General features: G+C 39.1%; 1 protein-coding gene across 1 annotated transcript in view; it reads right to left on the bottom strand.

Annotated features, from left to right (window-relative positions):
• Positions 1–12,947, bottom strand: part of TNPO1 (transportin 1) — an 82,028-nt gene that overhangs the window by 32,980 nt on the left and 36,101 nt on the right. Inside the window, exons 5-7 of the mRNA XM_065655986.1 lie at positions 10,477–10,626; positions 5,199–5,305; positions 2,382–2,515 (exon numbers count right to left, since the gene is read on the bottom strand). Of these exons, the coding sequence (XP_065512058.1) occupies positions 2,382–2,515; positions 5,199–5,305; positions 10,477–10,626 (391 nt within the window). The remainder of the gene's footprint in view (positions 1–2,381; positions 2,516–5,198; positions 5,306–10,476; positions 10,627–12,947) is intronic.

The following is a 12,947-nucleotide window of genomic DNA, read 5'->3' as shown; positions in this document are numbered from 1 at the left end:
ACTTTCTAAACTGTACATAGGCATAAAAAACATTAGGAAGCAAATTACATTGTCCAAACATTTTCTAGAGGAAAGGGGGAACAAATTTGCACATCCATACTACTACCAAGCAAAATTCTAAAATCATATTTTAAGTACCACCATATACTCTGATACATCTAATAAATATTTTAAAATAAAGTATTCAATAAATAAAACCAGAGCAGGATAACTATACCTGTTATATTTGCTCCAAACAGTAAGGATGTTCTTTTTGAATATACTACGATTATTAATCCTCTCAGATATTAACAATTCCATACAAGTCAACATGGTGAAATTTTAGTATTCCCTTCTTTTTTGTTAAGTATCCAACTGCCTTCGCAGTATTTTTAGCACTTAATGAGACCAATGTGTGTCAAGAATACAGCTGGAGCTTAGAACAAACATACACTTGTAGCAGGATACATACTAAAACACTTGTGGTAGAAACACTGAAAAATGAAGCATTGGTTCCTCTATTCCATTTCACACAAAGCCATTACTTAGTGGTCTTTTTCATTCTCAGAGATACAAAAGTCAAACTCCCTAAGTAAACACACAAGGCAAAACTACCTGTAAAGGCGTTTGAAGATACATTAAATATTTTTACTAATCTAACTCCAAACTTCTATTCTGTTCTGGCATTTCTTGGAAGATTGCCTCATAAAACATTGTTCACGAGTTTTCTCTTGACAGATTTAAATAGAAAGTATTTTACTGACACTACTAATAGCTTTCATACTTCAGTACTATAAAGTGAAACCAGACTGCAGGTCAGCAGGTAGCCTGCTTTAAACTTGGAACTGGTTTAACAGTCTCAAAGCCACAAACATCACAACACAGGAAAAAAGTGAATGACTGTATAATCTGGTAAGGAAAAAAAAGCACATTTTTTTCCATCTCTCCCAGCTCCAGAGAAGTACTAAGTTTATCTTTCCACAAGAACAAGTTCATGCTTTGTTACATATTTTTCTTAGTGCGCATCTATTTTAGGTCAGTTTCTAAATCTTACTTGAACCCTATCATGATATATTCCAAATTATACTCTTCCTCTTAATATTCACCTACTAATAGTCATCTACTACTGCTGACAATGAAGAATTGCCACACCACCAATTTGAAGAATCTTTCAACATAATTTTCAAACAGGAGTTAAAAACCTCACATTTCCCAGAATGGTTGAGGTTTGAAGGCACCTCAGGAGGTCATCTGGTCTAATTCCTCTGCTCAAGCAGGGTGACCTAACATCAGTTGCCCAGGACCATGATCAGATGGCTTTTGAACATCTCCGAGGATGGAGAGTCCACCACCTTCATGGGCAACCTGTGCCAGTGCTTGGTCACTCTTCTCACAGTAAAAAAGTGTTTCCTGAAGTTCACTATGAACCTTTTGTGTTTCAGTTTGTGACCACTGCCTCTGGTTCTGTCACTGGAAATAGCCTGGTCCTGTCTTCTTTGCTCTCTCCCTTCAGGTATTTACACAGAATGATGAGCTCCCCTAGTCCCAGCTCTCTCAGCCTTTCCTCATAAGAGAGATGCTCTGGTCCCTTATCATCTTCACAGCCCTACTCTGGACTCTCTCCAGTACGCCCGTGTCTCTTTTTGCCTGGACAGCCCAGAACTGGACGCAACACTCCAGTTGTGGCCTCACCTCAAAGATGAGGGGAAGGATCATTTCCCTTAACCAGCTGGCAACACTCCACCTCAGGATACCACTAGCATTCCTTGTGGCAGGGGCATTCTGTGGGCTCATTTTGGGGTAAAAGCTACTGTTCTTTTTAATTAATTTAATTTCATTAATATTAGCAATAGCAATTTAATTCTGGAATTTTTCTTCTATCCTATACTTGTGTTACTTTGGAGACATCAATACAGTTTGACAGTGAAAAGATGATGAAACCTTTAAATTTGACTCAACTGAAAGATATGGAGCTTTCTAAGTTTCGGTGCAGTTAAAGCAGAAAATTTTTTCTGCAAGAACTGAGAAACTATTGTCAGCAAAAGAACTTTGACTCTCCCATTACTGAAGTCATTACAAAATGAATGCAAAATTGTTCACTCCAATCAGAATATTAAGTTCTAACCACAGCATTGAATTTTTCATAATACATAAAAATGTAAACAGTTTGATTTTCAAAACCATAGGCTGATGGTACATTTGGAAAATGTATAAAGAAGTAAGGCTGTTGTATTAACTAAGCAGATGAACATGGAAATTACTGATGCACGGAATCTCTGTGGATGTCTGCAGTATCATTTAAAAAAACTAAGTATGCTTCAAACAGATCTATGAAATAGCAATTTTGCTGCTCATATAAATAATATTTTAACAGTTAACTGTACTACAATACCTAAACCTACCTAATTTTTGGACTGCTGTGCTTGAAGAACTGTAAGAACTTCGGTATCATGATATTGAGTGGTCGGTCCAATACATCACTGTCTAAAATTTCAGCAGAATCTTCACATATCTTCTGAAGAGCACCAAAAGCACCCTGGTTAGAAAAAAAACCAAAAAACAAAACCTAACTTCTTTCACATTCCGAAGAAAGCAAAATTTCAGGTTTTGTACAGAACAGGTGATTTCAGCACAGCACAGTAGAAGTAGTTAATTAACACAGTAAACACAGCCATCTAAGTATGGAGTTAAATTGAAACATCCTTAAAGGCTTTTTCTTTAAGCACTTTATACCAGCATCTCTAAGGTCTCAAGCTTGGCAAGTCAGTAATGGATAAGTGGTAATTTTAATTTTAGCATTCAACACACCTATTCAATCATATTTTTAAAAATGCTTAAAATCTGCTTCTTATTTGCAAAATAAATGTCCAAGTCCAGAAGTATCCAATTCAATTACACATATAACTGTGTTTCTCTGGTTTGTCATGGGGCAAAACAGAACTCAGGATACGATGGCCAATTTGAGTTTCAAGTACTTTTTTTATTTTATCTTGAGAAAGCAGCACTAAACCACTACATAACAGCATGGCATCTCAGACTATTATCCCCTTTCTGAGGATTATTTTCTATAAAATGCTTCACACACTTTCATGGAGACAGTATCAAGTAATTAAACTTGTGTCATCACATTTTTATTTTCTAAAAATCAGACTATGCTTATTTTTTCTCCTCATAGTTTAAAAGAGCTAAGTTGGTATTTATTTATGTTCCTTCATATACCCTCAACAAAACAGTTCATTTCACCATGATACAGCAATGACAGATCCCTTTTCCGGACTAAGTTGCAAGAAGAATGAATTCTTTTAAGTAAGAGAAAATTCATAGAATCATAGAATGTCCTAAGTTGGAAGGGATCCACCAGGACCATCAAGTCCAACTCCTGTCCCTGCATATGACAGCCCTGCAGTTCACACCATGTGTCTGAGGACATTGTCCAGTCTCTTCTTGAACACTGTCAGGCTTGGGGCTGTGACACCTCCCTGGGGAGCCTGTTCCAGTGTCCAGCACCCTCTGGGGGAAGAACCTTTTCCTAATGTCCAACCTAAACCTCCCCTGGCACATCTTCCTGACATTCCGTCGGGTTCTGTCACTGGCCACCAGAGAGAAGAGCTCACAGCCCTGCCCCTCCTCCTCCCCTTGTGAGGAAGCTGTAGCCACAATGAGGTCTCCTCTCAGTCTCCTCCAGGCTGAACAAACTAAGTGACTTCAGCTGTTCCTCATATGGCTTCCCCTCCAAACCCTTCAGCAACTTCATAGCTCTCTTCTGGACACTCTCCAGTAGCTTAATATCCTTTTTACCCTGTGTTGCCCAGAACTGCACACAGTGCTCCAGGTGAGGCCGCACCGGTGCAGAGCAGAGTGGGACAATCCCCTCCCTGCCCGGCTGGCAATGTGTGCGTGATGCACCCAGGACACGGTTGCCCTCTTGGCTGCCAGGGACACTGTTGGCTCATGTTCAACTTGCCATCAACCAGAACCCCCAGATCCCTCTCCATGGAGCTGCTTTCAGGCATCTTGTCCCCCAGTCTGTATGTACAGGCAGGGTTGCTGTGTCTCAGGTGCAAAATCTGGCACTTGCCCTTGTTGAACTTCATGCGGTTGGTGATTGCCCAGTTCTCGAATATGTCCAGATCCCTCTGCAGGGCCTCTCTGCCCTCCAGAGTGTTGACAGCTCCCTCCAATTTTGCGTCATCAGCAAACTTACAAGCAATCCCTCAAGTCCTGTGTCCAAGTCATTTATAAAGACACTGAAGAGCGTTGGCCCTAAGCCGGATCCCTGTGGAACCCCACTAGTGACCGGTGGCCAATCCGACATAACCCCATTTACTAGAACCCTTTGAGCCCGGCCTGTCAGACAATTGCTCACCCACTGTACTGTGTTTATCCAGCTGTGTGATGGACACATTGTCCAGCAGGATACTGTGAGACATTATCAAAGGCTTTACTGAAATCCAAAAATATCACATTGACAGGTTTCCCTTGGTCAACTAGGTGGGTAACCTTGTTGTAGAACAAAATTAAGTTGGTCAGGCAAGGCTTTCCCCTCAGGAACCCATGCTGGCTGGGACCAATCACTGCGTGGTCGTTCGGATGTTTTTCAATAACTCCCAGAACAATCTTCTCCATGATTCTGCCAGGAACATAAGTGAGGCTGTAGCTGTAGCTGCTGGGATCATCCCTGTTGCCCTTCTTGTAGATTGGGACGTTTGCCAGCTTCCAGTCTTTCAGGAACTCTCCAGATTCCCAAGAGCGTTGAAAAAATCATGGAGAGAAGTCTTACTATGACGTCAGCCAGCTCTTTAAGCACCCTTGGATGAATCCCATCAGGCCCCATCGACTTGTAGGGATCTATAGCTGGAGCAGCAAATCCCGTACAAGTTCCGGATTGACTGGGAGTTTATCGTTCTCATAGCCATGGGATGCTGATGATGCGCAAGAGATTAGGCATCACAGAGTGGTAACTTCAGGACACTTCTCGGTTGAGATGCTATGACTAGCCATCTGCAGTCTTATTCTGCTTTTATGTAAAGAAAACAAATTTGTTTGAATGAACAGTAAGCACATGAAATGCAGGCGGAAGAAATTTGAGCCCCTGTTCTCTGAGGATAATATATGTGCATGTATACACACACAATACAATACAAATACGTAGTGTCTATGCACACAGACAAAAATAATCAAACTCAGATTATAATATTTTTTTCTGTAAGTCTCCTTACCTCACAAGTATTGTAATCTTCAGAATCCAACAGGCTGCAAAGCTTTGGTAAGAGTTCAGGCCAATTCTGTAATTCCCCTTTTGAGGCAATGGTTGTTATCAGAATGCCTAAAGGAATCAAAGGGATGAATGAAATATCATCTCACATACCTTCACGTTTCATACCAATTCTTCTCATTTTTCTTCTCTCAAAAGTATAAGGAGTTAAGAAATTTCTTTGGTTTTTTTTAGAACTGGCAAGCATAAAAAGAGGAAGTACATTTAATTATAAATGGTATTTGAAGGGCTTTGAAATGCAAAGGTAGGCTGTTCCTTCCTGCAACCACGAAGATCTCAGGCATGAGAAATGAAACACAAAGTAATTCCTGTTAAGGAAATAATCATGCCCAAGCACTGCAGGGCAGCCTTGGATATAAATTTAATAAACACTCTACAAATATTGACCTCCAGTAAATACAGAGTACCCACCTCAAGTCACTTCTTTGTCATGATACAAAAGCATGAATGTGAGAGTCTATCACTGAATAAACTAACAACTCAGTGTTACATTATATGTTCACAACTTCACTGTCTTTACAGAAAACATTCAGGAAACATTCTAAGACTGAGGTACCTACTAAGAGCTTACACACTATGGCAGGTCTTCCAGTGATCAGCTGTAAGGGTTGGCTGATTGAGATCCAGCAAACAGATAGGTCAGACCAAAGAGTCACTAATTCTGTTTCCAGCACATACAGAAATCCCAGAAAAAAACTAATTAGGTGACAAGACAGGGAAGGCTGCTTGTCAACTAGGACTGGCTTTGCATGAGTCCATTTTGTCTCAAGACAAAATGAAGCTGCTAGCATAATCTGTCATGCTACGGACAGTTACTTCTAATAAGTATGAAAACAGAAGAATTTGATACTACAACAATTAGTAATCTACCAAGTGACAAGTGACAAAAAAAGCTTTCCTAAGCTTTTTCGTTGAGGCAATCACAATATATAATTTTAATTTGGAATAAAATGTTAAAATTCTTGTTAAATACACAAAAATACAGGACAACATTACAGAGTAAAGAACATTCTGGACAATACACACAGTAATTACAAGTTCTTTTGCATCACGCTTCCTTTGATGCAATATGCTGGAGAACCCACAAAAACTAAGGGCAAAAATGAAGACAGAGGTGAACCACAATTTTACAGCTCCAGAAGTAGTTTGTATCCAGCTCTCTTCATAACTGCAACTGAACAGAAAAGATTCCCAAAAGCCCATGGAGATCTATGTAGTCTTAAAGATTGCATTTCTCGTGAATATTATGGTCCTGCAAAGACTATCAGATGCATTAATAGAAAATACTTACTTTACAGTGGCTGGATCTTAATGATCCACTTCTTTTTTTTTTAAATTAAACTGAACTTCACAAAAAGAACAAAATAGACAAATTTTCTTGCCTCCTAGACAAAATAAATTGTCTCCATTACTTAGATCTGGTTTATTTGTAGACTTAATATGGGTTTAGAAACAAACACAAGAATTAAATTCCTCAAACTCCTCTGAAATAACATGTGGCAGAAGTTATAAGTCTAAAGCGGGTAGGTAGATTCAGAAAAAGAGTTGCCAGAAGATCCTTTCAAGGTTGTAGAAGTGGTTTCAGAGGATGACAAGTGGTCTGGCTATACTTGTAGTATGTGCAAGCTTTCACAGCTGAAGGAAAGACTATTTGAAAACTACTTCAAGTGTTCTTCCAAAAGGCTTATCCCAAACAGCAACAGGATAACCTGGGTGGAAACACTTCCAGATGCATAGGCAATGAGTGACTTGAGGCCACTGCCCCTTGCAGTGGAGATGTATGCAGTTCAGCCCATACATGCCCCATCCCTGGAGACATTCCAGGCCACGCTGGACGGGGCACTGAGCGACCTGATCTGGTTGAAGATGTCCCTGCTCACTGCAGGGGGGTTGGACTAGATAACCTTTAAAGGGCCCTTCCAACCCGCAGGGGCAGGAGTTGGACTTGATGATCCTTGTGGGTCGCTTCCAACTCAGAATCATAGAATCACAGAATGTCCTATGTCATGATAAACTTTTTGTACAGGTCCGCAGAGATGCCATTCAATGCTGTACTAGCATTTTTGAAGTGACAAAGAGCCCCTTTGCGGGAATTAAAAAAAAAAAAGAGAATAATATCAGACTGTCAAGAACTTAGAGGGGCACGAGGTATGCCATTTGAAGCTTTACAAAGGGTTTTAAGAACCATGAGGAAACATCCACATAAAATTAAGTTTTACGCATTTATGTTCATGTTAAAAGCAATCTTCATGGGCTTCTAATGAACTTCGTATTCTTTCAAATATGAATTTTTTCCAATCCACCTGCTGCTTTATTTGGCCAGCAAGAAACAGAAGACACCAGAGATTAGCCTTTTGTGGCTGTCTCTGCAACACATCAGACACAGAAATGTGGACATCAGAAGAATAATCAAAGTAAAGAAATAATCAATTTAGTAGCTTGCAGCTTTTTTACAGGTTTGGGCTAGAACTGACAGTTAAAACAGGTGCTTCCTTCTGACCAACACACTAAGCTCAAAGGTTAGAAATCTGAAAGTGTTTATAAAGATCGTCTTCAATTAGTAATGAACTTCAAAACAGTATTATAGAATCTGTTGACATTTCACTTGACAAATGTGAAATCTAACCAATACAGCAGCTGGGCTAATCGAGCAGTAAACTATGAGACAACATACTCCAGAGGGATGTCAGAAATTTTTAAAAACATAAGGGTAATTATAATGCCAGTATCTTTTATGTCACTGTTTCAATTACATGCAACCCCAGTTTACAGCATTAATTCTACAATTTAAAAAAAAATGAACATAAAGAAAAAGCAGCTATGCTTCAGTACTTTGATGCCAATAAGAGGACGAGGGGAAGGCTGGGGTTTTGGGGTGGTGTTTTGCCTCTGTAGCTCCAAGTTGATTTCTGAACTCCTTAATTCTAAAAAGTTGAACTTAATAACAAAATTCCCCCTCACAGGACAATCACTAGCTTTCACCTTCCTTCTGCAGTGAAGCTCTCCAGTTCTCCACTATTCTTAAACACTCGAACTATTTCCACAGCTTGCTTTTAAGCAGGAGCTACACTAAGGTCCTGTGCAGACTAAAATCCTCAGAAAGTTTTAAGAACAGTTACAGACACTTCCTAAATAGAGCCACTTATTTCCTGGTACGTTTGTGGGTCCTCAACATACGCAGCCATCTTTTTTGAACTTGAATCCATATTTCAACACTAGCACACAAGGGTTTTTAAACCCTTACTACACAGCACAGAGAAGTTCCACATTGTTACTCATTTGGGGATTAAAATAGGGAAAAGGTAAGTAAGGATACAATGTGTAGTTACCATTTGGTTTCAAGTCACAGTTCTAAAACTGACCCTATTGCCATGCTCATTCCCCTCAGTGAGGCGACTTCTGGGGATGGGATTAATCAGCTTGCCTCCATCTTGCCCAAAAGGTAGAAGTTTTTGTCTGGTTAGCACTAGATACTAGAGACCAAAGGAGAGTGAATGCTGCATTAAATCTTCTCTGATGCTATTTTGATGCACTTGCTCATCTTCCTCTCAGAATTCCAGAGACCTTATTTGCAACTGGCTGATTAAATTGATAGCACTTGAACTGCAAAAAACCATATACACCTCAAACTGCAGCTCTAACTAGCATGTACCAACTCATAATGCTAACAAGGCGGCCTAGGTAGATAATAATATATACACACACCTAACTAGTATCAAGAGACCAGTGTGTACTGGACCAACCACACTGTTAAAACAGAAGGCCAGAAGGATCCAACATTCAGTTACTTTACACTGCAGGGTGCAAAGCATGTGTTAAATAGCAACTCTTACACAAGCACACAGTTCAGTTGCTACCTGTCTTCAGAGTTCACACAGCCTTGAATAATCCTTGCAAGGATCACTTAAAGCTGAGCAGTATTAAGAGCTACTAATCCACAAACATTTCATACTGCTTGAAAACACACAACTCTGCCACCCCACAAACCATCACTACCAAACAACCCTAAGACAGCAATCCAAATCAAGCTGGAGTATTTTCTTTGGTCAGCTACACTGCACTGTGCTGACAACTCTTATGAACAACCAAGTCTGACCCTTCTACAACCTGAAATGACAAAAGTACCTGCCACTCAATGAGTTGTTTCTACTGCCATTAAGAAAATGGGACTTTATTAAAACTCATAGCAAAGCAGTTTCGTAAGTGACAAGACAGCAGGAAATAGATGAGATTTGCATTTTTCTCTAGTCCATAGTCCCTAAACCAGATATCTGGAGAAAGAAACCTATAGAAAACGCAAAGCATTCCAAAGGAGCAGTAACTGGTAGATTATTTTAAGAGGAGTCAGCTGATACAAGCTGAGTTTCTTTCTGAACTGACATGCACCCTCATTTTATCTACTGTACTCAAATACATATTTATTTTACTTTTTTCTAGTTTTCTGAGTGGACAAGGAAAATTACTGCAATGGTTGTAGTCATTGGAGGAAATCATGTTCTCAAAGAACAAACAGAAAAACAACTTTACCTAGAAATAAGTAAAAATACTGCAAATACGCATATTTTGTGGAAGAGGTGTACTAAACCAAAGTACCTATAAAACCAGAAATCCATGTAACAAAAAACTTCTCACTGGAACTAGATGATACCTAAGGTCCCTTCCAAACCAAACCACTCTATGATTCTACAGTTCTGTGACGTTCTGTACACCACACTTCATCTACTGTTTTCTGACAGAAGGTAATTAAAACCAGAAACTCATTATGTTAATGTTATGCATGGTATGACGACTCCCTGAAGGGATATGCATGTGTATGCATACGGGGGGCGGTGTGGTGTAAAAAACAGGCTAATAAAAGTGTTTTCACTGATCCAGGTAGAGTACCGAAACAGTTCTGAAGTCAGACCTTTACCTGGTTCCTGTCTTGAGATACAGAAATTTGCATCAAACTCAATTTTCGCAGATTCAAATAAACTTAAGTTCAGTTACATTTCAAGAGATATGAACGGAATTGCTAAACCAGTTCTAAGATAATAGGAAGCAAAAGTAAGTGTGACTTTTGTATATTCACACTAAAGATAACTATCGGCATCAAACCACGGTGAAACTGTGACAATTATCAGAAGCAAACAGTTTTGGGAGTGTAATAGCTCTTTCTATCACCAGTGCACCTCTCACACAAATTTTCAGTATGCAGAAGACAGCAATAAGAGCACACTTACCTACAGTAGCTCTAATTAAGGGGGAGGAATCGCCAATGTTGTTCAGACATTCACTTTTAATGAAGTCAGTTACCCCATTGGGAAAGTTGTGAAAATGTGCTTTTACATTATTCTTCAAGATCAGACCACTCAATGAACGTGTTGGTTCATCTGCAACAGAAAATAAACAGAGTCAACGTTTAATCAGCTCACAGGAATAAAACAGGTTTCCAGAACAATGCAACAAGAGCAAAGCTTATAGAGAGTTGTCTTTGTTTCCTTATCTCTCCTTCCAACTACACCCGTCAATTCACATAGCAAAGTTTTTAAGGTTCAGAGTTCACTATTTCTATTTATTAAAAATTAGAATATCAGTATTACAAATTCTACATTTTAACAGAAAGTTTTGTATAGAGATATAGGCAAGGAATAGATCTGAACTGACAGGATATAGGAGACTCACGAAAGAAACTGAAAATCCAAAGACATTTAGATATTCTGATTATACTGACTGGCTTGCTCCAACACTGATACTGTAAGAAATTGATAACAAACCTGCTTTCACCATGGTAAGATACAGAAATGATGTAGGGACTATGTAAGTAAACCCTCCACCCCCTATTCCCACAGAAATACAGTATTCAATTTTTCTACAGAATACAGTATTACCTTATTATTTATATTCAAATACCAGCTGTTCAATTGACCTATTAAATTAATAATTAGAGAAGAACAAAAGTAGTCTTTAAAAAAATGTTAACAGGTGTTATATAGTGTGAACCATAAGAAAAAAGCTACCAGAATTGACTTGAACCGAGAAAGAATTTAAGTTTGGGCAACAGTTTGAGTTCTCTTCACTGATATCTTTTTGCCTTAAAATGTCTCTAAATTACGGGGGCAAGAGTAGGAATGGAAAAAGAACAGCCTAGGTTTTTCTTTTATACTGGAGCAGACTCATATCTGGTTCTTCAACCAAGGGCATGAGTAACTTGGTATTACTTCTGAAACATGCTGAAAGTGAGATCTGGATGTTCTACGTAGAAAGGATTAGTTTGTAGCATAAGAATTTAAATTTACAGCTTACAGCAAAGCAACCCTAATCAGCATAGGAAGCCAATTTTAACTAGCTTTTTAGCCACTCATTTGAATCTTTTTACATGAAGCCCTGATTTGGGCAAGAAATAAGGATGTTCAAAGTTCCTTTGTGCCAAGAATTAGTTTACACATGGATCCATTACAGGCCTCCAAAACTATTAACATTCCAACAGAAAAGGATAAGCAAAATAAGACACAACTTTCAAATACGAAGTATTTTCAAACTTAAGCTGCTACACCACAACACCAAGACTCACTACAGCCACGTTGTCTGAGTGACAGACATTAAAGACACCTTCTATCATGACCTGTGCTAGTTAGAACAGAAATAGCACTTTTCAGAAGGGGTCAAACTCTGATTGCTTTCCATATCTGTAATCCACTGATAAGGTACACGCATCTTCAAGAAATCCCGTCCTCCGTAAATTAAGATTTAAACTTATGCCTGGTGAGGAAGGAAGCCAAAGGAGTCTTCCTTTAATTTACATATGATTTAGAGCCCTTGCAAGCCACACCGTCTGCAGCCACAGTCCCAGTTAGACACAGAATACAATAGTTACTCATTCTGTATCAGCCAGTAGCATCTTCTTGGGGTGAAGGAAGCCAGAGTGCCAACCAGCCTGACTGGAGTACTGTACATTAGCCACTATTAGAATAAACTCCAGCATGAAAATACTGAACGGTGCATTAAGGAAAAACATCCGTCCTTTTGAATGCCCAGCTGCAATTACAAAAGGGAGAAAGCAACAGCTTCAATTTAACCAAGCAGGCATACAGATGCTGTTAAGTTCCTTGTGTCAGAAATAGGCAGATTAGCCAGCTGATTTAGATAAAAATCAAGGCCACATTAAGGTGAAACTTCAGCATAGTTTTTTTCTTCATGAACTATTCTATGGTATGCAGCAGCATGAAACATCTTTAACACATTCCCTTTGCCAAGATAACAGAAAGACTATTTTTCAGAATAGGTGTTTATGCCACAGACTCGCAACAAAGATTCCACAGGACTCAGTGACAGTCGCATCTCTGACAAATGAAAAAGAATTCATGAAGCAAGAAAAAGAAGAAAGATGAAAAACAAAAAGCAAAACAAATTATCACTATACTGAGAGGTGGCAAGCAAAAGTCAAAGGTGGACTTAGTGCTAAACACCAACCACTTGAGCTGGAGAAGCAGCAGAGAATCTGACAGGCATCTAAACAAACAAAAAAACCCCAAGAACAAACAAAAACCTCAAGCCCACCACCACACCAACCATACCACACTCAAAATCTTAGTTTGACAAAAAAAAAAAAAATCTGATATGACTACACAAGGATATTTATGGAATCCAGGGTGTTCAAGAACTTAACAGCTACACTGTCAGAATACAGTAACATATGGTCTGGATGGAGTTC

The sequence above is a fragment of the Caloenas nicobarica genome, chromosome Z (assembly GCF_036013445.1).
Source record: "Caloenas nicobarica isolate bCalNic1 chromosome Z, bCalNic1.hap1, whole genome shotgun sequence".
Lineage (NCBI taxonomy): Eukaryota > Metazoa > Chordata > Aves > Columbiformes > Columbidae > Caloenas > Caloenas nicobarica.
Note: the sequence above shows the minus strand (reverse complement) of the source record. Positions and strands in the feature narration are given on the sequence as shown.